General features: G+C 37.2%; 2 protein-coding genes across 3 annotated transcripts in view; one reads left to right on the top strand and one right to left on the bottom strand.

Annotated features, from left to right (window-relative positions):
- Positions 1–18,816, top strand: part of LOC131538711 (NACHT, LRR and PYD domains-containing protein 3-like) — a 28,100-nt gene extending 9,284 nt beyond the window's left edge. The window contains exons 5-10 of one of the 2 annotated variants that reach the window (XM_058772761.1): positions 907–2,775; positions 3,747–3,920; positions 6,733–6,906; positions 15,953–16,123; positions 16,208–16,254; positions 16,332–18,816. In XM_058772761.1, coding sequence (XP_058628744.1) covers positions 907–2,775; positions 3,747–3,920; positions 6,733–6,906; positions 15,953–16,123; positions 16,208–16,254; positions 16,332–16,921 — 3,025 coding nt within the window. In that variant the 3' untranslated portion in view covers positions 16,922–18,816. The remainder of the gene's footprint in view (positions 1–906; positions 2,776–3,746; positions 3,921–6,732; positions 6,907–15,952; positions 16,124–16,207; positions 16,255–16,331) is intronic. The other variant, XM_058772762.1, reaches the window with a different exon arrangement.
- A 4,852-nt stretch (positions 18,817–23,668) lies between these two features.
- Positions 23,669–26,136, bottom strand: LOC131538477 (uncharacterized). Its single transcript, XM_058772350.1, has 4 exons — positions 26,056–26,136; positions 25,655–25,973; positions 25,216–25,566; positions 23,669–24,125 (listed from the first exon to the last, which is right to left on the bottom strand). The coding sequence occupies exons 1-4, from the start codon at positions 26,134–26,136 to the stop codon at positions 24,034–24,036; spliced, it is 843 nt and encodes a 280-aa protein (XP_058628333.1). The 3' UTR covers positions 23,669–24,033.
- Between the last annotated feature and the right edge of the window lie 521 nt (positions 26,137–26,657).

Here is a 26,657-nt window from a genome sequence, read left to right as displayed (position 1 = left end):
TTTCATATTTCAGAGGACCCTTGGGGTAATAGCATGCCACAGAATTAATTTAGCAAATGAACTGCAAATGTTAAAATACATACCATTGGCTCCTGCTTACATAGACACCGCATACCATGCAGCTAATTTATTAAATGGTATTTTACATTCTGGTATGGTTGAACTGAATAAAGTAGGGTGGCGGCAATATATGAAATTTCTCCACATGGAGTTTGCACTTCTGTTTTTTTGTAGTCAGATGCATATGAATTGAAGTCAATAGGTGTGTTCGACTTTATGTGCACTGCACAGATGAATCAGCATCTGTCTTCTGTGGAAAAGAAACTGGTAAAATACGCAAACACCATGCACGCGTCAGTACAGAAAGCAGAAAGTATTCAACACAGAGTTCCATTCATAATCAAATACAATTGCCTTGAATTTCTAACTGTGTGGTCCCCAATTTGGAAACTAATGCTTCCTTGTGAATTACGCAGTGCATCGTGTGAATGTTGGCGTGAATCTGTTTGATTTGAGATTAGCCTAAATATTCATTCTCATCCATCATTGTCATCACCTGTATGTGCATTAACAGTATCTTTGTGAAGATTTCAGTTTTCAGCAGTGAGCCAGAGAGTTTCATTCTTATTATTTAGTAAGGAAGGAGACATTTTAGGTAAATAGTAATTTGTGGAGCATCATTTTATAAACAAACAAACATGGAGAGACTAAAAAAATCACTAAGTGGCATTTATAAAGCTTGTTCTAGCTGATCTTGAATAGTTTCTGTATAAACATGGGCCTATAGAGCTGTTTATTGTCTTACCTTGTTTTAAGAATGACACAGGTAACTTTACTAGAAGATATTGCTGCTCATGCTCTCATTCAGTCTTTGTCTCATTCTTCTTGTTTCTGCCGTGTGGATAGAGATGATCAGACTGGAGACCTGCAGAAGGAATCTCACCAATCAGTAAATGATGAACTACAGAGAGTCAAAGACCAACACAAAACTAACATGAAGAAAAAGTATGAGAGATTATGTGAGGGAGTCAAACTACAAGAGAATAAAACCTTCCTGAACAGGATCTACACACAGCTCTACATCATAGAGGGAGAGAGTGAAGGGGTGAATGAAGAACATGAGGTTTTACAGATGGAGAAAACAGCCAGAACACAAGACACTCCAATCTACTGCAATGACATCTTTAAACCCTCACCTGAACCAGGTTATAAGAAGAAGAAGAAAAAGAAGAAGAAGAAAAAAATCAAGACTGTTCTTACTAAAGGCATCGCTGGAATCGGAAAAACCGTCTCTGTGCAGAAGTTAATTCTGGACTGGGCCGAGGGAAAAGCCAATCAGGATGTAGATTTCATGTTTGTGCTTCCATTTCGAGAGCTGAACTTGATCCGAGATCATCAGTACAGTCTTCACAGACTTCTGCTGGACTTTCATCCTGAACTTCAAGATCTGGACTCAAGAATTTATGAGGAGTGTAAAGTTGTGTTCATCTTTGATGGTCTGGATGAAAGCAGAATTTCACTGATGTTTTCAGACGCTTCTAAAATTTCTGATGTTACTAAGATTTCATCAGTGGGTGTGTTGATATCAAAGCTCATGACAGGAGAGCTGCTTCCCTCTGCTCTCATCTGGATCACCTCCAGACCAGCAGCAGCCAATCAGATCCCCTCAAAATACATCAACCGTCTGACAGAAATCCAGGGATTTGATGAGCTCCAAAAGGAGGAATATTTCAGGAAGAGAATCAGTGACCAGCATCAAGCCAGCAGAATCATCTCACACATCAGAAGAGCAAGAAGCCTCCACATCATGTGCCACATCCCCGTCTTCTGCTGGATCTCATCCACTGTGCTTCAGAAGCTCCTGAAACAAGATGACAGTGCAGAAATCCCTCAAAATCTGACTGAAATGTACATCCACTTCCTGCTCACTCAAATAAACATGAGGAAACAGAAGTATGAAGATAGAGATCAAGAGAAACTCCTGCAGTCCAAAAAAGAAGTGGTTGTGAAACTTGCTGAAGTGGCTTTCAAACAGCTGATGAAGGGCAATGTGATGTTCTATGAGGAGGACCTGATTGAGAGCGGCATAGACGTCACCGATGCCTCAGTGTATTCTGGAATTTGCACTGCGATCTTTAAGGAGGAATCTGTGATTCATCAGAGGAAAGTCTACAGCTTCATTCATCTGAGCTTTCAGGAGTTTCTGGCTGCTTTCTATGTGTTTTACTCACATCTGTTAAAGAAAATGGAGCCACTGAAGTTGTTTCTGAATGATAAACATGAGAGGTACAGATCTGAAAAAAGCCCTTTGCGTGAGCTGCTAATATCAGCAGTTAAAAAAACTCTTCAAAGTAAAAACGGACACCTAGATCTTTTCCTGCGATTCCTGCTGGGGATCTCACTGGAGTCCAATCAGAGAGTCTTACAGGCTTTTTTGACATGCAAAGAGAATAGCTCAAACACCATCAGAAAAATAAAAAAACACATTAAAAACATAATCAAGAGAAATAATCGTCTGTCACCTGAAAAATCTATCAATCTGTTCCTCTGTCTGCTGGAAGTTAAAGATCAGACTCTTTACAGAGAGATTCAGCGTTTTGTGAAATCAGACAAACACTCTGAGAAGAAACTCACTCCTAGTCACTGTTCAGCCATTGCCTACATGCTTCAGATGTCAGAGGAGCCGCTGGATGAGTTTGATCTCACGAAATATAATACATCACCTGAGGGAAGACGGAGACTGTTACCTGCTGTGATAAACTGCAGAAAAGCTCTGTGAGTATCCATTCATGTCATTACATTCATTTATGTCATCACAGAAGAAACAGCTTTGTTTGAACTAATTCATCTATAAAACCATGACTGTTTATTCATAGAACAAAATGTGAATAAAATCATATTTTTCTCCTATGAGCATTGAAGCATATACAGTTTTTTTCAACTGCTTACATTTTTGCACACACAAAATTGAAACCAAGCAAGATTGAAACTAAACTTTTTTTTTTACTGTAAGCATTTTATGCATAAAAAGTTATGCATAAAGGGCTTTTTAAGCATAAAATGGTATTTTGTGGGGGTTGAATGAGCGCAACTCAACGCATGAATTAACGTTTCTGCATTTGACATTGAAAGCATAGGTCATAATTTAGACATATTTTTGAGATGGAAAAATGCAGTTTTACAAATGCTAGAAATGTGACTTTCGAAGGAAAGATTGCTATCAAATAGCACACCTAGGTTCCTAACTGATGAAGAATTAAGAGAGAAGCCATGAAGTATTAGACAGTGTTCTGGGTTATTACATGCAGAGGTTTTTGGTCCGATAATTAACAGCTCTGTTTTTTTTTTTTCCAGAATTTAGCAGTAGGAAATTACTAGTCATCCAGTTTATATATCAACTATGCATTCCGTTAGTTTTGCAAATTGGTATGTTTTGTCAGGCTGCAAAGAAATAAAGAGCTGAGTCTGTTATCCTCAGTCATTTAGTGTGTGATGCCTAGTTTTTCTCTGTAACCATTTTGAAAATCAGCAATTCTTAGCATTCTTAGTGTATAATTCTAATTTTAATACTTAGCATCTGTTCAGATTTTAAAAGTTAGGTAATAGGAGGTAGTAATAGTAGTGTAGTAATGATGATGAGGAATCTCCAGCTGCATTTCATCACACACTTATACATACACGGAATACAGAAAACATGTTTTTAACCATCCATCACCTCTTTATTGCTCTGTGTCATTCTGTTATAGACTTGCTGGATGTGGTCTCTCTGATCGGCAGTGTGAAAGTTTGTCTTCAGCTCTACAATCATCAGACTCCAATCTGAGAGAGCTGGATCTGAGTAACAATGACATGCAGGATTCAAGAGTGAAGCTGCTCTCTGCTGCACTAAAGAGTTCACACTGTCAAGTGAACATACTGAGGTTTGACTTTCACGGTTACTCATTCACTGTGTTCAAATACTGTAGATAATATTACTGACTATATTAACCCTTAAATGCATGAATGTTTCACCAATCATTATTACATATTCGGGTCTTTAGCGACCCGGACCTATATATCCAGCACAGATGGATCTCTAACTGCTGCAATAACAAAAAACTCTCTTGATATTTTAAGAACAATTAAAGAAGAATAAAATAAAGCATATTTTGTTACCTTTTGAAACTTAAAAGGGTTCAATTTGAGCAGATGATTTTACCATCGCTGTCATCGTCAGAGCGTACTTCCACAGTACATTCAGCATCTGCCTCATATTCACGATCTCAACCATATTCTCAAAACTAGCGTTTCCAATTACTTCATATTCAATATTTTGATCACTGGCAGCTTATTCAACACATCCACCATCAAACGGCAGTGACATTTATATTTCATTGTGTACAGTAATTGCTCTGCAGTAAAGCCATTCAAACCAGTTCAATTTGTGCTGATGATATTCTTTTGCTTAATGCCTGCGGTAATTATGAGTGAAACGTCATGTCATCATTGTGTTTTAAACAGTGCCACCTTGAGGAAAAAAGATGCATTGCACGTATTGAGTCATCAGATATGTAAATGTAGTTGCGCAGAAAAAAATACACATTTACATACCTCGGGTCTCTTACAAAAAAATTAATCAGAAAACTGGCATTCTTTTATATTTTACTATTTTTTTCTTGTTTTATTGTTTATAATGAATAGATTGAGAAATACTAAGAAAGTTGATGTCTAACTTTAAAAAAATGAAGGAGGGAGAGGGTAGAGAATGATGTACCGGGTCACTAAAGATCGCGGTATGCATTTAAGGGCTAACATGTTCTCCAATAATGTGATTTATAGCCAAAAATCAGAGCAAGGAAATCTTGAGGCTGGAATACACTGCATGACTTTTGCTCAGATTTTTGCTTCGATTTGCAGTCTAAATGAGTCGACACTATTAAACATGTCAAAGCCAGTCTACAGAATTTGTGAAAGTAAATTTTCACAGAAAATCATATAGTGTGTAAATTTTAAGCTTCAAACTGTAATTCCATCCAGTCAGAGAATATCAAACATGTTTGTGTCACGGTCCACGGACACACCAGGCACTCCATTCGCACACACACACAGTGCTCACTCTCCCTGTAGTTCTAATCACCTGCAGCTCAACACCAAAAAGCCCTTCTCACTCACTCAGTATCTGGTCTGAATAGACTCATCCTCGCTTTTTGCTACTCTGTGGATCAGTGGTTCCCGGAGAACCCCCAACACTGCACATTTTTTATGTTTTATCTAACACACATCAAAAATTTAAGGTTTTTGAGTATTTACTAATGAGCTGTTGAATAAGGTTTATTAGATTAGAGAGGCAACCTAAAATGTGTTGTGTTAGGGGTTCTCCAGGACCATGACTCGGAACCACTGCTGTCAATTATGCTGCCTTCACATATTCATATACTTCCTACTTCCCACTTCTGAAATTGTAATTACGAGTTTGTCGCGTTCAAGTGCTTTGTTATTGGAAAGAACAGGGATCATGGTGGATTGGCCATTCATGAGTTCATTCTTGCCTGTTTCTTGGGGAAATCTTATTAAAGCCAAACAGTATAGAAGATCTTCAGCCAATATCCAACAGGTTTTGAATAAGATGTAGCATTCCATTCATTAGTTACTGTACAAACCTTCGCTGTGCTATGTAGATATTCAGCTGGCTGATGATTCCTAAATTTTGGTCAAATAAATGCTATTTTTGCTGTGTTCAATACATAGAATATGCATCAAATGGTTATTTATATACACAACTACACATGAGGGTAACTTCAGGAGAAAGCAATGTAGATGTTGTGGGAAAAACTAATAAAACTTTAAAACTGTACTACAGCTACTCTTACAGTACTAGTTTCTGTCCTCCACCATGTTTAAAGTTTAAAGTTTATGGCCCGCCCAACTAGGAAACTTGGGTATCAGAATTATTTCTGAGCTTCCCAGTGATGAATTTGACTTGAAATGCTGTTCATGCCCAATTTCCAACTTATATTTATGATAAATCCAATAGCATGTGAAGGCAGCATAACTAACCTATTCTCCTAGTACCTCCAGTGATTGTTATCCTCTGTGATATTACTCCTGTCCAGTGATATTTATCTCTGCTGATCAAGTGATCTTAGTGTCAGCTTGTCTTTACTCCCAAGGTCCCCAGTGTGGTGAATCCTAGATTCTGTTCCTCAAATGATCTTCAGTGTGGATACCTGTGCTTCTATGATCTCCTCATACCACTGTTACCCGCCCTTCAACATTGTCTGCCTGCCAATTACCTTCACTTTCTGTGTGTGTGCTCACAACCCACAGACTGTAACCTGTCTATAAACCTGTTACTGTTAAACCACATTATCTTTGCATTTGGATTTCTATTTCAGTTTGATATTTGGAGCTGATTTTAGAATGTATATTGTAGTGTATTATGTACCTTTACTGACACTACTCACCTTTAACTCCCGTTGCAATCTGTATTTATAGATGTAGTTATATTGACCTTGTCTTTCCACCCAAGACCACATCCTAATGCAGTTTGGAGAAGCACATCAACTACTGCGTTAGGCTAACGTGTGAAAACAGCACAAAACACTTTTCCATGTCTACAAGTTTGATAAATTAATATTTATTATTATTTTAAAGTGATTCTATAGCATTAGTAAATGTTGGTCAGAATGTGTGTCATTTAAGTAATTTAAAGGGTGTTGTGAATTAATTGCTTCCTCAATTTTTTCTGTTTAGATTGGTCAACTGTAATCTCACTGGTCAGTGCTGTGAAAGTTTGTCTTCAGCTCTACAATCATCAAAATCCCATCTGAGAGAGCTGGATCTGAGTAACAATGACCTGCAAGATTCAGGATTGAAGCTTCTCTTGGCTGGACTGACAAGTTCAAACTGTCAACTGAACATACTGAGGTATTTAGGAACACAGATAAAGATTCAAGGGACTTTTACACCAAACATGAATTTCCACATGAATGTTCACTGCAAGCAAGGTTTTGAATAGAAATAATCAGTCTCTATGGAGCCATTCACCTCAGCCACATTCACAAGCCAACTTGCATATATAAATGTGTATGTGCAGCAAGCTTGAGAGCATTTACTGTTCTTTGTACTGCACATATGCACATATACAACACCAAAAGTTTTATAATTTTTTTAAATTATTTTTTTATTTGCTTTTAGAACAGGACAAAATAGGACATAAAACAGTACAAAATAGAAGAAAACAGTGCTGTATATATAAACCAAGTCTGACAATAAACAAACAAATTAAGCCAAAACAAAAGCACAAACAATGAATTTAAATTTACATATAATTATGTGAAGTGTTTGTGTAGGATTGTTATATATTAGGGCTGTCAGTTTAACACATTAACTTAATTATTAGTTATGAAAAAATAACGCAATTAAAATATTTTAATGCAGTTAACTGTAACATTAACGCACTGGCCCTGCCCCCAGACTGACTGGCCCTGTATATCATTTTACACAGTTGACTGTTGACAAATATGATGCAGGACAAAAACTCCATAAATGCAGTTATGCCCTAAAAATTAAAGATATTGGGGCAAAAAATGCCCCCATATGAGTTTTTGTCTCATATTAATATCAAATGATAAGCGATATCACACCAGAAGCGAGAGCAATATCACATGAGTGCAGTTTTTGTCCCAAATATTGTGCAAATTTGATTTTTTACAACAGTTCAGTAAATAAGAAGTTAATATTGTGCAAAATGTAAACACAATATTGTGCGTTTAGTTCAATTTTGCCCATGAAAATATTACCTATAAAGCCACAGCAGAACTGTTGTGCATCTATGAGCAACACAGCGGTGTTTAGTTTCTGAATGAATCAGCCGTTTGAACGAATCGACTCATAAGCACATTTACTGCCATCTGCTGGTAGTTTTAGTTTCTTCTTTAGAGTATCATTTCATTTATTAAAAAATAAAATAAATAAATAAATAAATAAATACATTTTGTCATCATTTACTCACCCTCATATTGTTTCAAACCTGAATGAATTACTTTCTTTTGCACAACATAAAAGAAGGTATTTTGAATACTGTCGGTAACTAAGCGGTAGTGACTTTCATTGCATGAACAAAAAATACTGAGATGTTTCTCAAATTATCTTCTTTTATGTTCCATACTTTATGTTAGGACATTGTAGCCAAAACATTTAACACAATAAAAGGTTTAAATGATCTTTTGGGGGTATTTTCACAGCCAAATTTAGTTTGCGATTAATTATACTAATTAATTGCAGCACCCTGTAATTAATTAGATAAAAAATTTTAATTGACTGACAGCCCTAAGTATATATATATATATATATATATAGTAGATTATTCGAGAGAGGGGTTAAATGGGTTATTAGTTATATTAATCTTTGATTTAACTATGGATTTAATTTGTTGATATTGAAAGAACTGTTCTCCCCCAAGACTGTACCTCTGGATTAATGTTTTAAATGGTGACAATTTATTTTCTTAAAATAAATTATGGAGGTGGGTGATTCCTTTTTGTTGCCCAGATGGAAAGTGGATAGGTTTATTGCTTAGTTGGAAATCAGGGTTGTGCCAGATCGGGGTGTGTTTACATGGTGTTAGTGGTGAATTAGTAATTTTATTCACTTCCCACCAGGCTGTCAGAGTCGAGGTGATTGTAACATTCTTGAAGTAGTGTATTTTCTTAATTTAATTGGGTAAAAAAGCAAGGTCTGCTACTGAGGTGTTATTGCATTGATTTTGTTCTAGATCTATCCATAAATTAGTCTGATATAGTTTTTTGTTAATCTATTTAACTAGTTGGTTTGCTAAAAAGTAATATTGAACATTTTGAGCTTCTAGGCAACCTTGTGACCAGATTTACTAAACAGGCCAAATTAGCATTAAAGCGCAATTCCATAAAAGCGTTAATGGAAGGGAAAAATTCTGTGTGCGATTTACTGACAGTGCACACATTAAAGAACACAGATGCAGCCAGATAATTTCCATAATGATAATCTACCAGGAGCAGCACAAATTACCGCCCGCTTTAAGACATGCTTTTTTGGGCATTAAATAATGGAGTAAATACCAGTAATTTGAGGAGCACAAACATTAGTAAATCACGTTGCGTGATTCATTTTAATACTTTCCTCCCATAAATTTTGCGTCTGAAAAGGAAACTCCTACAAATGCATATTCAATAAGGTCAGGCGCAAAAATAACAGTTTCAACGCCTTTTCAGTGCTAATTTGTCACTGCGCTTCTTTAGTAAAACCTGACAGTACTATTTTAACACCAAAAGACGGTTTGCGCTGGCGAAAGCTGTTAGTAAAACTAGCTTATATCTGGTGTCTGAATAATTTTTGGTTTGACTGTACATGCAATGAACACTGTGAGCTATGTAAATATCATGTGATTAGCAATTTGTTTGCTTTCACAAATGTTAACGTTTGGACTAGTACAGGGGTGTCAAAACTTACTCCTGGCGGGCCAATGTCCTGCAGAGTTTAGCTCCAACTTGCACCAAAGACACTGCCTGAATATTTCTTGTAAGACTGAATACCTTGATTAGTTGGTTCAGGTGTTTGATTAGGGTTAGAGCAGTAATTCTCAACCCTGATCCTGGTTCCTTTTATGTCTCCAGTCATCAAACCAGGTGTGAGTTACAGTTCTTATCACTTGACATCTGTGATTTCCTGTACCATTTTTGAACTAACATCTCCATGTTTAATGCATAGGTGGGAGCAGTGTTGTCAACTTAGAAATTTTGTTGCTACATTTAGCAACTTTTCAGACTACCTTAACTTAAAATATGTAGAAAAACTGGTACTGGTAATGTTCTGCCAGGACATTTTCTGTTAAGTTTATGGACATTTCCTGTAACCCTAAACATAAAACGCAATGTGTAATTTAAAATACATGTAAAACACCTGTGAAAAATCAATACAGAAAATTCCTTCATATACACGGAACAAAACGCTACTATTTTATGGATTTTTAGACTGTAACATATTTACAAAAACACTGCTTAAAATTTTTGTTGTTTAAAATCTGGGTGTCTTACTTGATGCTGATATTAAAATGTCCAGTATTGTTATTTTATTTATTTATTTTTGTCAGATACCGTTCATATTGAAAGGTGTGGAAGAATTGTGCACAAATGGTAACTCAAAAAAAATCACATGAGAAATAATAAATTATCAGCAATCATAGACATGCACATTTGGATGGGATTAGGTTTCTCAGAGGTCCATTGAATTAGCTGAAAAACAGTATGTAATTTGCTCTAGAAGTTTTATAAAGGTTATGTAAGAAAAACACAGGCATCAGACAATACGTCTTTAGGCTGTACGTCTTTGAAACAAATTTATTTCAATTTATCATCCAGGAAGACTTGTTTTGTCCAAATAGGTCTTCAATGGGTGGTCAGTCAACTATTTTTGAAGGCTTGATTGCGTTTATGGGGGGCACCGTAACATGTGTCCATGCTTCATTTAAAAAAAATAAATAAAATACACTACCGTTTCCGTTCCCCTAAAACAGCCTGTTGACTTCCTGGTTCTGTGAAGCCCATACCTCAAATATGCAATGGACTCGGACTGGTTAGCTGGCCCAGTGTGTTGTGATTCGCTAACTGCCTAGTGCACATTGGCCGCAAATGTCACACCCTTACCATTACGGGTAGTTCCATGTTCAACATGGCCTCACCCTCTTTGTTGTGTGTTCCTGGGAGCACGGTTTATATAAACTTTGGGGTTCGTAAAGTCACAAACCCAAGAAGAAGCTTGCTGTAGTCCCCACCAGCCATTTGTTGTAGGCCTTAAAAAGCAAATTCTGTAAAAGAAAATGTCTCACTTTGCATTGAACTTTGAGCATCGTAACTTTGCAGATGTTGTTCATGCTTAAACAGCAACATTACTCACTAGCTCAAGTTAAAAAAAAGTGAAATCATAATCAAGGACCTGTTGAAAAAAAAAAACAGCATATGCTGGTTAGGTAGGTTTTGAAGCTTGGATGCTGGTTTGAGCTGGTTTAAGCTGGTCCTTAACTGGTCATGTGCTGTCCTAAACTGGTCCCTCCTGCTCAGGACTAGCACATGACCAGCTCAAACCAGCATCCAAGCTTCAAAACCTACCTAACCAGCATATGCTGTTTTTTTCAACAGGGTAAGGCTGTGTGGCTGTTAATCAGATGTAGTTGTTGTTTTCCTTCAGTGATTCTGCTTGTTAACATCAGGTGTCATGACTAATGGTCAATCATCACTTAATCAATTGTCTAATTAATGGCAACACTGCTTCAGCATTACTTCAGCACTCGGTTGATTGGAACAATATGTAGATTGAGCAGTGTACATACTGAAAATTTTACTGTGTGCACATGAGCTGAACAGGTTTAACGATTTGTTCATGCATACTGATGTTTCCTTAAAGGTCATTGGCACAGCGTAACAAACCCTGGTCAGTCAAGGAGTAAACGGCAGTAACATTAATTTGGGAAGAACACACATTTGCAAACACATAACACAACTAGGTGAAGAGATACATGAGATACAAGGCTGAACTGAAAGCAAATGTTTTATTTATATATATATATAGTTACGAACTACAAATTAAACCCTACTCAAAGAGAAAATAAATTGGTTCATAATTAACAGGGATCCATCTAAGAAAGATCCCAGGGGCCGGTTGCACCAGCTAGACGTTAAAAAGCTGGGTGTAAGCCCTACGCTGGGCTTTGCAACGTCCAGCTTTACGATAAATATTTACACCTGTTGCACCAACTAAAACTACGATCAGGCGCAGCTAAGCCCGGCGTAGACGATGTGCATCCACGCTGACACATTCTCCCACAGTTATAGATATAGCCGAGACGACGTTCACGCTGCAATGGCAACAACTACTAATATAGAACTGAATTGCTCAAGACATCATAACAAGCGAAGCCACCGCGCCATGATTTCATTGAGTAAACATTTTCTAACAAGTCCGCATTTTTATATAGTCTCCCTGCACGTTCCCATGACAGATTTCTTTAAACAAACATTAAAAATGAAGGCAGCAGGTTAAGTAAAATATAATGAATGCAATACAAGGCTTCTTTCTAGTTATTTTTTTCTAGCTGACAATCGAGGTTATATGTACAATGCATGTCTTTCCTGAGGTAGCCAAATGTGACGTCTTTCTGTGGCTGGAAAACCACATTTATAGTTAGTATTTTGTGATAAAACTGACAGAGTTTGAAAGCCGATACTTTTATCTCTGATTAAAAACAACAAAGCACAAACTTACTGTCATTATTGAATGGCAGGCACGCTACAATGGAATTAAAGACGTGAAATATTTCCAAGCATACTGTCCTTCAAAGCAAGATGTGGAATGGTAGGCTACATTTCTTTTAATAATCCCAGATCATGTAATATTTTACTGTATAATTACAAGATGTACATTTTTTTATTAGCTCAATTACTGTCAAAAGTGTTATAGTCAACACCGAGATCCACTGACTAGGCGTAAGATTTAGCACTACGCCGAGACGGTGTAACAGGTATAAATTCTACGCATGACTTAAAGCGCATTTTACGTCCAGCCTAGCCTTACGACCGGGTGTACGTCCAGCTGGTGCAACCGGCCCCTGGGGTCCCCGCTCTCATCCTCAACCACAAGACACTTAAGTGTAAATAAACATAAGTTAAGGATAAACAAAAGGAACATCATAAACTTCAGGAGGAGCAAATTGCCAAAGTAAATTACAATAACAAAACTACTACTATACAAAAACTAACCTGCAAATCAAATAACAAATAAAATACAAGTTCTTACCTCCCTGCTAACATAAACAGGAGAAAACAAACAAAACAAACAGGCACCCGTCTCCCAACCAAGCTCCACTGAAACAAGGTCCAGGACGTAAGCAACCAAACATACAATTACAACTAAACCATTACTTTAATCAATGGTTGACAACAAATGTCTCAGTTAGCAATGCATTTACACACGTTAAACAGAGGAAACAACAAAGCCACCAGGAGAGCAGGGAGCCAACAATTTCTTCCACCGGATGACTTAAATACTGCGGCAATCCTTCCGGTCACCAACCAGCTCAGTCCTCCTAATCAGCGTCACCTGTAAACAATTAAAGCGAAAGAGGGAGAGAGAGAGGAACACAGGGAAAAACCCACGCACGCACACACATAAGCGAATGATATCCCGTTCCCCTAAAAACATGCGATTCCATTCGTAACAATATATATATATATATATATATATATATATATATATATATATATATATAGTTGTGCTGTCAAAATTAGCTTGTTAACACAGGTGATTAATTTTTCAGTTTAACGCATTAAAAATATTTAATGCAATTAATGCAGGGGTGGGTCTAGGGTTGGCCACCCCACTCACAACTGCTGCTTCTATCTAATTTTTCTTGACAAGAACCATTGTTTATTTAAACGCAGAATATCTTTACGACCACATCAAACCAGAGACTTTTCAGATGCGCGCTCCAGCTTCGCCTCAGCGCAGGTCAAGTCAAGTCACCTTTATTTATATAGTGCTTTTAACAATACAGATTGTGTCAAAGCACTTAACAGTATCAAATTTGAGGATAGTGTCAGTAATGTATAATGATAAGATTAAACACTCAATTTTCAATTTTCAGTTAAAGGCATTTCATTATTGAATTCAGAGATGTCATTGTCTAGCTCAGTTTAGTTTAAATAGTATCTGTGCAATCAAATCGGCGATAATCGCTAGAAATTAAGTGTCCCCAACTGAGCAAGCCAGAGGCGACAGCGGCAAGGAACCAAAACTCCCTCTGTGACAGAATGGAGAAAAAAACCTTGGGAGAAACCAGGCTCAGTCGGGGGGCCAGTTGTCCTCTGACCAGACGAAACCCACAGTTCAAAAGTTTATATTTCTATTTTAATTTTGTTGCAAGTTCTAACAATAGTAGTATTATGTAGTTAGGTATTAACTACAGAGGACTATAATGCGATAAGAGCTCGCTCAAGTACTGAGGAGCTAAACCATTCAGGGCTTTATAAGTAATTAACAAGATTTTAAAATCTATCCGATGTTTGATAGGGAGCCAATGCAGTGTTGACAGAACCGGGCTAATATGGTCATATTTTCTGGTTCTAGTAAGGACTCTAGCTGCTGCATTTTGGACCAACTGTAGTTTGTTGATCAAGCGTGCAGAACAACCACCCAATAAAGCATTACAATAGTCTAACCTTGAGGTCATAAATGCATGAACTAACATTTCTGCATTTGACGTTGAGAGCATAGGTCGCAATTTAGATATGTTTTTGAGATGAAAAAACGCAGTTTTACAGATGCTAGAAACATGGCTTTCAAATGAAAGATTGCTATCGAACAGCACACCTAGGTTCCTGACTGATGAAGAAGAATTGACAGAGCAGCCGTCAAGTGTTAGATAATGTTCTAGGTTATTACATGTGGGGTTTTTAGGTCCGATAATTAACACCTCTGTTTTTTTCAGAATTTAGCAGTAAAAATTACTGCTAAAAATTAGCAGTAAAAATTAGGTGCGAGTCAAACGAGAGTGGAAGTGGTACTGTGCTCAGAGCATCTATTAATCTGTCTATTAATCAAAGATAATAATAATAATTTAATTCCTGACATTTATATAGCGCTTTTCTGGGCACTCAAAGCACTTTACAGATCAAAAGAAAAAAAACAATAACTTTTGTAGCTTTATGGATTCAACTGTATTTAATTTAGAATTTAGTGTTTGATAACTTTATTCAATTTCTGTATATTTCCTACTTGCTGAAGGGCACAGGTAGCTAAATATGACATTTATTATAATGGGTTTATGTGAATATTGTTTGAAGTTCATTTAAATTAGAAGTTATTTTAAGTAGTCTAATAAATGTTAAAACTGATAGCTCTTGTAATATTGAATGGCTAGTCAGTGGTTAAATATTAGCAGAAAAACTATTTCATAGAGACATCACTAGTATTGGTATCAGTGATACTGGCCTTTATTCATAAAACAAAGATGCCATTATGCAAATATTAAAAATGTGCTGGAACAAGTTTGATTTAAACAGATTCCATGTTTAATGTTTAATTTGATTAGACATTTAATTGTTTATTGAGTACAATTCTTTAATGAAAGTACTTCTCCAATTCACTTTATTAATGGTTTAGAGTTCCATCTAGTGGCAAGTTTAATGTTACTTTAAATTGCGATTTCTGGTGTTCACGTGAATCAGGAAGTAGTAGGAAGTAGAGTGCTCCATGCGGGCAGCGGTAACGATGACTCTCTTTAATCACCAACCTTGCAACAGCATCGCTTATACTATATTAATGTTCACTATACCTGCATATAAATGTAAACTGTTAAGGTTAAAGTGACTTATTAATCATTTTCACTGAGCTATCGCATTAGCCACATTCTACTTTAGCGTCCTATCGCTGTATTGTGTATTTACATAAGTAAAGGACGTGTGTATTTCCAAGCATCACAGCATATTATATCAATGTGAATGTTGTTTTGCTTCTGCAGATTTGTTAATTTCTTGTGTGAGGGAAGGGAGTTTACCTGACTGTCAAAACAAAACTAAAGCTATGATGAAGACCGTACAAAAAAATATACTGGCTTTGCAATAATTTCACATTTAATCTTTAAATTAAAGTAGAAACAATATAATGTAAAATTATTTTAAAAAACTTTAATGTTAAGTGGGATTAATCAGGATTAATTGTGATTAATTACAGAAGAAAAAAAAAAGTGCAATAAACAAAGGTGTGCGACGTGGGCCAATGGGATGTAACTAGGAAAGTGAAAGCAAAAAAGAAGAAAGACTTGGGGAAAGAAAAAAAAAAGATATTACCACAACACATGGACACAATGTACAGCTATACCAGTATTTTTAGTACTTTTGATTGTCAAACTAATATGATGTGGACATATTGTGTGTGTTTGTAGATTGTCTGGCTGTATGGTGACAGAGAAAGGCTGTCGTTATGTGTCTTCAGCTCTGTGTTCAAACTCCTTACACCTGAGAGAGCTGGATCTGAGCTACAATCACCCAGGAGATTCAGTAGTCAATCTCTCCGAAAAACTGGAGGATCCAAACTGCACACTGAACAAACTCAAGTATGTTGAGCAGGAAGAGTTACACTGCTGTTTGTTTACTGATTGTACATGATGTGCAGAATGTGAACACTGTGTGTTTTATAGTGTGGATCATGGAGGAGAGTTCAGAATTACAGCAGGCCTACACAAATGTATGTCTGCAAATGCACACCTTTAGTGAGTGTTGTTGTGTTGTGTTGTTCTAGATGTTCTCTCTTCTTGTGTTCAGATGCCTGTTTTCTCACACTGGATCCAAACACAGCAAACACTCAACTCATTCTGTCTGAGGGGAACAGAAAGGTGACACGTGTGGATGAGGAACAGTCATATCCTGATCATCCAGAAAGATTTGATATATGTCGTCAGGTTCTATGTAGAGAGAGTCTGTCTGGACGCTGTTACTGGGAGGCTGAATGGAGGGGACATTCTGTCATATCAGTGACATATAAAGGAATCAGCAGGAAAGGACAGAGTCATGACTGTTGGTTTGGACGAAATGAAAATTCCTGGAGTCTTATCTGCTCTGATGACGGATTAATTGCCCGTCACAATAATAATTCAACTGACATACATGTCCCCTTACATTCCTCTAAGATAGTAGGTGTGTATTTGGACTGGTTGGCTGGCAGTTTGTCCTTCTACAGCATCTCTAACACTCACACACTCACACACTTACACACATTCACCTCCACATTCACTGAATCTCTGTACCCTGGATTTGGGATTTATGATTTCTCAGTGCGTTTGTGTAGCCGTGAGCAACAACTGAATCGGTCTACCGCAGGGGTTTTCAAGCAGGTCAGGGGGCGCACAGTGTAGCATTTGGACCAATCAGACACCCAATTATTTGTTATATTTAACAAATAATCCCTAACACCTCCTCAAAAAGCCAACTATGAGGGTCTATGGACCCTTCCCCCAAAATGCAGCTAACACCTCAAAAATGTAGAACAGGCCTTTGATTCCATGGCAACCAATGCTGATAACATTAGTTTTATTGCCCAAAGGAATGTGAGCAGAGCAACTCAATTTCATTTCATGTTTTGATGTGTCTGTTGTAGCTGTAACTGCTAAGTGTTGGCTGAATAATGCCATAGAAACAGCTTCAGCGCAGTGGTAGACTAACGCCTGTTTCACACATACTCCGTTTGCAGTGCGTATTTTTTCCCGTACCCATATTAACGGTTTAAAGCGTTTACACTGCACGGGGTTGCGGTCCGGCAGTGCATTCCAGGAGCGGTGCATCTGCAGCAGTGCAGAGATCGTTTCCGCACCGAGTCTATTTTTGCTGTGCTGCACGCACTGAATTAAGTGACAGCGCTTTGTTCACGGCAAAAATGAACATGGATTGACATGGAAATGTAGTAATTTCACAAAAAAATGAACTTTTAGATAAACAAGGCAACATATGCATTTGTGTCTTGTGGAGGTAGAAAAACAAAGTTCTTTAAGACCCGCGGGACTGTTTGTAATAAAGATTTAAATGTAAAAGGCATGAGAGCCGACTGTTTCTGTCAGTGGTAAGTTTTAATTTAAAATATTTGTGGTAGCCTACACTGTAAAAAATGTCCTTGTAAATTAACAGTAAAATACTGGCAGCAGGGTTTCCAGCAGTGTATCGTAATTTTACAGTTTTATTACTGTATTCTGAATTATGGCTTTTCTGTAATCTTACGGTAAAATGCAGGCAGCATGGTTTCCAGCAGTGTACTGTTATTTTAAAGTTTCATTACTGTATTATGAATTACAGCTATTTTGTAATTTAACGGTAAAATGCTGGCAGCAGGGTTTCCACCAGTGTTCTGAAATTTTACAGTTTCATTACTGTATTCTAGGTTGTTGTTTTTTTTCTTTAATAAAACGGTAGAACTGGCAATTTTGTCAATCATTAACTTTATTATAAATATCTGTACTTGAACAAATTTACACACTGGCATTGTAATTTCATTTATACAAAAAGTGGCAGCAAATACACAGAAAAGAGAAGACCAAGAGGATATTTCTTATTTAGTATTTATTTAAGTGCCCAAACAATAATTCAAATGCTTTCTCAAAAAAGCAATCAAAATGGAAGAATCAGTTTACAGTCCAATGGAAGAATCAGTCTTTGTGTATGTTAGAGAAAGATGAGATGAAGAGAAGAAAAATGAACCATAGCATTACAAAACACAGACAATGTGCAAAAAGAACCCAGCAGAAGTCTGTAGACATATTTAAACTGATTTAAGTTGACTATATAACCACAAAACAAGCTGTCATTTAAGGTGTATCTGTGTGCTATGAGTATGACATAGCATGGGCTTGGGGTGTACGTTTCCCTAAAAACAGCCTTTCAGAAATGGCAAACAACTTCTGAACAACATTCTTATTTTGGTGTAATAAAAGTCAAAACCTGGCAAGGATTTGCAGAACAGTCCACGAAACATAAAACTGTCACCAACTCTGATGCAAGTGTAGCCAGGGACGGGTGTAGTCTGAAACATAAACATTGAAAAAAAATAGAAAATTTAGAAAAATAGAAAAAAAAATTTAATTGTTAGTTAAAATAACATCAAAAGAATGTCAAAAGAACATGACAACAAGCAACATATAATACTACACAAACTAAGAATTTGTTATGAAGAAATTAGATTCACTTAAAAGGAGAGAGAAAATAGGGGTGACAGTTTTTGAGTTTGTTGAAGAAGGGGTGGGGAGGAGAGGGAGACTTTCATAAAAAGGGCTTCTCACACTGCACTTAATTCCAAGTTGCCATTGTTCTAAACCAATTTAACCAGTTCTAAACCTGTGTGTCTCTGTGTGAATGAATGACGTAGATGTGCGGTTTTGTTTACTACAAACATACTAAAGCACACGTGACCTGTTTTCTCACCATATGAGGACAAGAATACATGAACTTCATATAAGAGCTTCTTTGAAAGCCGTTTTACCAATATTTTACCATCATTTCACACACACAAATAAAATAAAAAATCAAGCATCTTCACATCAACCCTTCAAAATAAAAGTTTAGGCTAATGTGAAGTAATTGTGACAGATATATATCACTATTGTACAGTAGAATATGTTGTTTTCAAAGTAATATAATAATAAAAATAACAATAATAATAATCATTAAAAATTATGTTTAAGGAATACATTTTTCTTCCATGTTTTAATTGTAACAGGAATAAAATGGAATTTGGGGGAAAAAAAATTTCATAGGGTTCCTAAAAAAATATACTAATAAATTGTTAAACTGAATAAGTTTCAGGATTTCAGTTAATTGGACATGCTATTTGATTTCTAAAATTTATTTTAACCATTAAAACGGAATTTGGAAAAATTAAAACAGAAAATGGAATTTGGAAAAAAATCAAATGGAATTTGGGAAAAAATAAAATGGATTTCATAGGGCATATAATTTCATATAATTTCTTCATGAGTGTTAAGTTAAATAGTAAGTAGATTTTACCTGATAATGACAGGTGAGTTGTGCTTTATATTAGAAGTAAAATATATTTAATCTACTTGTGCAAATTGTTACGAGGATTTTATCAAGTAAATTTTATATTATATTTTTTTCAGTGCAGAGCACTCACATAAAATTTTAAATTATTCATAGAAGTGGAAAATGCTTCTTTTCTCTTTTTAATTGCTAATTGTATAATTTCTTCTTATCAGTTCATGATTTATTGTTAATAGGCCTGTCACGATTGGTTTATATAATCGACTGCGTCAATGCTGATAATTAGTCAACATCAATATTTTTAATCGACTGATGATTTTGTATTATTTTACCTTTTAAATTTAGTTTTTACGCTTTGACTAAAATAACAACCGTTTCTTCCACACCACTAGTATGAGCAGTGTTTAATTTGTAAATTGCGAGGTCCCGGAACAAAGAGGGGTGACCGGTTCGGCAAGTGATTAGAGGAGGGAGAGGTAACGGAGTATTCGAGCAACATTAGTGGACCAAATTAACTGATTAACAGATTGCATCAGTTGCTTTTATAGTGTGCATGTAAAAAAATCATGGTTTTAATAAAATCATTATCATTATAAATAAATATATTCATTCTAATTATATCCTATTGCAAATACACTCACAATAGTATAGTAAAAAATAGTTATTTGTGATTGGACCAGTGTTATAGTGTAATGAGACTGGAGCCGCCTGGCAGAAGCCCCTCCTTGACGTGAATTCGCATCTGTTGTGAAGTGAATTTCACCCGCGAATGAAGTGAGTAAACTCAAAATGTTCAAGCGTCCAACTACGCGAATAGCGGGATTTATTCGTGCAAGTCGCGTCTGGTGTGAACGCACAGTAAGGACAGTTGCATTAAAAATTACCAAAGTATACAATAACCATTTCTCAAAATTCTGATTAATTAATTTGGTTTAGAATTTAGATTAATTTGGTAACACTTTATAATAAGTATATAGTAACAAAGCACTTATAAATCATTTGCAAACTATCTATATAGACGCTGTCTCCTTGTTTGGATTTATTGTGGATCTACACGCCTTTCTCCTATTTTCTCCCAGTGTCTGGTATGTGAATAACACCACAGAGTTTCAGACAATGAACTCAAATTCGGTTTTATTCACATACCAGACACAAGGAGAACACAGGAGAAAGGATATGAGTTAACTAGTTTGCAAATTATTTACTACTTTTTTACTGTATACGTATTATAAACTGTTACCATAGATTCTAAGAGAGTGAAAAAAAAAACAAGCAAAAAGGAAAACACTTACCTTTTGAAGAACTTCTAACGTGTAAAAAGCCTCCTCATGATACTGCAGGTTGAAGATGTAGTACATAGCAAACACTGTCGCAACTGCAGTCAAAAATGTTGACTGGATAACATATATTCTATTGCCCTACACCAACCCTACACCTAAACCTACCTCTTATAGAAAACTTTCTGCATTTTTAGATTTTCAAAAAACTTCATTCTGTGTGATTTATTAGCTTGTTTACCCGTGGGGACCTCAATTTAGGTCCCCACCGTGACACGAATCCCCATGAGTCTGTGTGTATTCAGGTTTAAGTCCCCACCTGAATAGAAAAACAGGTACACACACACAGGAACAAGTTAGAATGTAAGTGAATGAAGTTACGTTGCCTCTGTTATATAGAGGTTTGAACGCAGTTGGCACCAATTTATCCAGTGCAAAATCTGCGATTAAAATGTGCTCATATACAAAGCCCACTTAATAAACAATAAGTTACAATATATTTAGATTACACTCTAAATTGCTTTATACGATTTAAGATGAAATCCGTGCAAAACTTCCACTGAGACCAATGTCAAGTGCTCATGCAAAAGGCGTTCAATTTATTCTTCCTTAATAAAATTGTTTACACGCCTATTTTCGATTTCCCTATATATAATATCTGCCAACTTTACACACACCTAACTTAGTAACGAGAATGCAAATTAAGCAAATCCTCCATTTTAAATCCTCCACCCTCCATGCAAAATGCAAATATAAAGATTGTGCAAATAATTGTTTCAAATAATCAAGCAAACACACTTACTTCAGATCTACCATTATCTACTATCTGTAATCGTGCTTCAATTTGAGATAAAATCCGTTTATACATCCACTGAGACCGACGCTTCTCTCACTGGTATCAGAAGCTAACCGTCGCTCCCCTCCCCCACCAATCACGTGCTCATGTTCATTTTACAGTAGAAAGCCGTATTCTACTCAATAAAATAAACAGCGAACACAAGTATTTTACATTTCCCTCTATATAAGGTTAACATTTACAGGATTTTACACCAGGAAAGAACAAAAACATGCAATTAGCTGCAAGAATCTCTCTCTCTTTCTTACAAACACACACACACTTAGCTTTGAGGACAAATATGTAAATTTCACTAATTCACAGTCTTAAACCTCAGGGTTGGCAACAATTTGTCAAAGGCAAATTAAAAAATAAACATATTAAATAAACATGGAACACACTTTTTTCAGACTCTGATCTGCTTACCTGTAAAGGAGCTTCAACTTGAGATGAAACCAATGCATAAACTTTCACTGAAACCGATGCTCCTTGATGTGTCAGCGTCAATCACTTATACCAAGATATGCCTTTGGTTTCCCCTCCCCTACCAATCCTGTGTGCATTTATGGTAAGACACCGTAATTTTAGAAAACAGTTCAGTACTGTAAATTTATGCTGTAAATTTACAGTAATTTTTTACAGTGTAACACAACGTAGGCTATATGCTGTTTAAATGTGTTTCCACTTGCTTGAGCAACTTAATATACAAATCTATAGCCAAATGCATTTAATACGTTGTTTATATTAATTGAGTAAGCGTGAATGTCTATGAAAGATTGTGTAACTGGACCAATACAATGCTGAAAAAGCACTTTAAGTATATATGCTAATAACGTTTGGATTTGAAATCAAAATAATGGATAAATGTTGTGTCTGTGGTAAACAGCCGCGGATCAGGAGCGGACCGCAAATGCATCTCGTGTGAAAGCAAAATGAGTCCGTGCTGCTTCTGCACCGCATACATAACGCACACGGACCGCATACGCACTGCAAACGGAGCATGTGTGAAACAGGCGTAACGCCATTCTACTGCACGCATTAAAGACCCAGTAAACTATTATCTGCATACTGATGATAAACAGGTTTTGATCGAAAGGATGGCCAAATACAATGACAGGGAAAACATGTCAAGACCTGAGCAGGGAAAAGGGAAAAGAAAAACAAAATAAAGTATTTAAGACTGTGATAGGAAAGGAAGATGTTTAGCTAAGAGTAATTACAGTTAGTAGTGATTTTTTTTCTCACTTTAATTATATGATGTAATATGATATTTAATAAAAAGTTTGATAATATTTTGTCAGCTTTATACATGTCACAGTTTTAACTCTGGATGTCCTGTACAGATCACATTCAGGTCTTTTCAGAGATACCAAATGATTGGATGTTTCACCATGACAACTCCCTCTCATTGGCCTTCAAAAATGTCTAAAATTAATTTAGTGACACTCTTATGGAAATATGATAATATTTATTTAAATCTGATTTTTTTTTTAACTGTGTGTCATAAATCAACATCTCATGAAAATGTTATGGGGTTTCAAATAAAAATTTGACTATGTTACGAAACAGGACGTTGATGTCCTCATTTGAGGACAATGGGACTAAAAGCATGTTTATTAAGCATTTTGGGAGACGCAAATGAATAGGAAAGAAATTATATTTCAATATTCCTATGAAGTATTACATATTATGAAAATCTTCTTATGAATACATTAATATGCAAATTAGATTTAGTTTATAGATACATTGTATATAATGAGAAAATCTGTTTATGGCCATTTTACACACATTTTGCATAAAGAAAAATGGTATATCAAATCATTCTGTTATAACATAGTTGAGAATTATATTTACACAAAGTTTGGTAAAAAAAAAATATATATATATATATATATATATATATATATATATATATATATATATATATTATACATGTCATAACTTATGAATTAAATATCATTTTAATTTATTTATTTATTTATAAAAAAAATTTAAATGCTCTAAACAATGTAATGACATGGAAAAAATACTAATTTTTTCCTAAAAAATTTTCTGGGTCTCAGGAGGGAATGTGGTGCTTTTTTCTTTCCACTGTACATCACTCAAATCAGTAGTATTTACATGTTTTATCCTATTATTATTATTTTTAAAGGAAACACTCAAGCCCAATGATGAAAAAGAAGCAGCAGCACGTCACTAGCATGATATAGTTCAAAATTAAAGGTATGCTTTAAAAAATATGTATATATAAACCTTTGCACCCCATATGAGACACAAGGTAAAAGTGCAAACAGATGGGTTTATTGGCAATTCGGAGTGCAATGAGACTGAGGGCAGGTGAGTACGAGATGATAAAGAGAGTTCTGGGTTCTTAGCTCTTGGTAATTGCAGGTATTTCCTTGGCAGGTATCCAGGGGTGAACGGGGATCACTGGAGATTGGGATCGTGGAGACGATGGAGCTTCTAGAGGTGAGTAAACAACAGGTAAGTAACAGGTAAGGAGTCAGGGTGGTGAACGGTAGACTGGACAGCTTGGAAAAGAGTAGAGTGTGACCCCAGAGGTGTGACCTCTATATCAGATAAAGCTCTCACATCAGTGAACCGCTCCCAGTCTGCGGATCTGTTAGATCCTAAGAGGATGAGAAGGATGTGAGCTACTCAGCGACCCTTAAGTTTTGCGACTCTGTAAGTCCTTGACTTACCATACAACCAAGGATCCTCGGATCTCAGCAGATCTCTTTCTTAGCTCTTTTTCCCTTTCTACCTGGGAAGAAACTCCCAATTACCACCGAGCCAGAATAACATATTTTGGAGTGCATCACCCTTCAAACCCGGAAGAATTTGAAGAACTCCAACACCACCAAACCTTCAAACCATCAGAACTTTCATCCGAGACTGCATCCGGACACTTGGTCAACGACCAAGGTAATGCAAGTATCGCACATTTAACTAAACGAAACAGAGATTTAGTATAAGCTATAGATCCCGTCATAAATGGCACTGATGGTTTTACTCAGGTGGTTAACTGACTCTTTCCATAACTGCATTCTCTGGTTTCTCTAATAGCTTCATTCATCCACTTTAGCTCCCCTTTGTATGTACGCGTGAGTGTATGTTTATTTGTTTGTTTGTTTAGATTAGTTATGTGTGTTAGCATTTAGTTAATAAAAGTTGTGTGCACAAATTACATGAGTTTCTGGTTCTGCCTTGCAAATTAATGTCTCTTTACGATTTTGACCCTCGCTACATGCTCTAATGCATTAATAGGAAAGTATTTTCTGTGGCCACGGAAATATCCTTTCTTAGAGTTGATATGAACTTACACTGAATGTTCGCTGGACGAACAGATCAGTTGATGGCAATTTCATTCTGCTACAGTTATTACTGTCAGCCGATATAAATAATTGTAATTAATCATAATTAATTGTAATTATTTATATACATTTCCCTTTTGAGCTAGATTTGCTACAGAATTCGGGCGATTGGGATCTGGTGTGTGTTGAGGTAGGTGACAACGGTGATGTGAGTGACTGTGGTGTTTCCCTGACATTACCCCCTCCTCCAGAGGCGGCTCCTGACACCCTCATGTGGCGATGCGTGCGGCCTCGACCTCGGGGTGCGGGACGATCTGGATGGGTGCGGTGGAACTCCTCTAGCAGGGATGGGTCTAGTACATCGTCCCGGGCCACCCAGGATCTCTCCCCTGGTTTGTATCCTTCCCAGTTGACTAGATATTCCAATCGGCCGCCCCGTCGCCGCAAATCCAGAATGTCCCTGACCTGGTAGACGGAGGGCTCGTCAAGGGTTTTCTGGAGGAGGAGGTGCTTCCGGCTCGGTGGGTTCTGCGGTGGAAGAAGAACATGGTTTGAGGAGTGAAACGTGGAATGAGGGGTGAATTCGGTAACTGGGTGGAAGCTGGAGAAGGTAGGTGACTTCATTTATCTGCCTCTGTATAGGGAACGGACCAATGTAGCAGGGACTCAGCTTCTTACAGGGCAGGTGGAGGCACAGATCCCGGGTGGACAGACCTTCTCTGCAGGCTGGTAAGTGGGAGTAGAGGTACACCGGGCATCTGCGAAGGCCTTGTGCCTCAGCAACTGCTCGCTGTAGGTGGACATGAGCTGAGTCCCACTCTCTCTTGCTCACTCGGAACCAGTAGTCCACAGCTGGAACCTCAGAGGGCCCTTCCATCCATGGGAAGAGCAGGGGCTGGTAGCCGAGTATGCACTGGAAGGGGGTCAGGCCGATGGTCTTCTGTCGGAGGGAGTTCTGTGCATAATCGGCCCAGGGGAGGAAGTGGGCCCAGCTGTGCTGATCGTTGTGGCAGTATGACTGGAGGTAACGTCCGAGCTCCTGGATCCTTTGTTCAGTCTGGCCATTTGGCAGGTATTACCAAGCTCACAGTCACTACCAGGAGACGGAAGAAGGCCTTCCACACACGTGAGATGAATTGAGGACCCCGGTCTGAGACCATCTCTTCCGGGATGCTGTAGTTCCTGAAGACATTAGTAAATAAGGACTCAGCAGTTTCTAGTGCCGTTGGTAGATTTACAGGCTTTGGAGAAGCGATCTACCACTACGAGGATACATGTGTTACCGTCTGAGATGGGTAGGTCAGTCATGAAATCCACTCCTATGTGGGACCAGGGTCTACGGGGTATGGGCGTCCACTTCCACCACAATCTGGATGGCGAAGGATGGGGGCCGTGCTGAAAGCCTCCTTGAGTCGTTTTGAATGCTTCATGGGCATTGGAACTCCAGGACAGGGACTTGGGATAACCTCGGAGCAAGGAGGTGAGAGGAGCTGTGAGCATGTTGAAGTTCTTGATAAACCGGCGATAGAAGTTAGTGAATCCAAGGAATCTTTGCAGGTCCTTCACAGACTGTGGAAGCGGCCATTCCTTGATGGCCCTTACCTTCCCCTGGTCCATCAGAATTCCATCCTGACTGATGACGTAGCCGAGGAACTGAACCGTGGAGCGATGGAATTCGCAT

This window comes from Onychostoma macrolepis, chromosome 04 (assembly GCF_012432095.1).
Source record: "Onychostoma macrolepis isolate SWU-2019 chromosome 04, ASM1243209v1, whole genome shotgun sequence".
In the NCBI taxonomy this organism is placed as follows: domain Eukaryota; kingdom Metazoa; phylum Chordata; class Actinopteri; order Cypriniformes; family Cyprinidae; genus Onychostoma; species Onychostoma macrolepis.
Note: the sequence above shows the minus strand (reverse complement) of the source record. Positions and strands in the feature narration are given on the sequence as shown.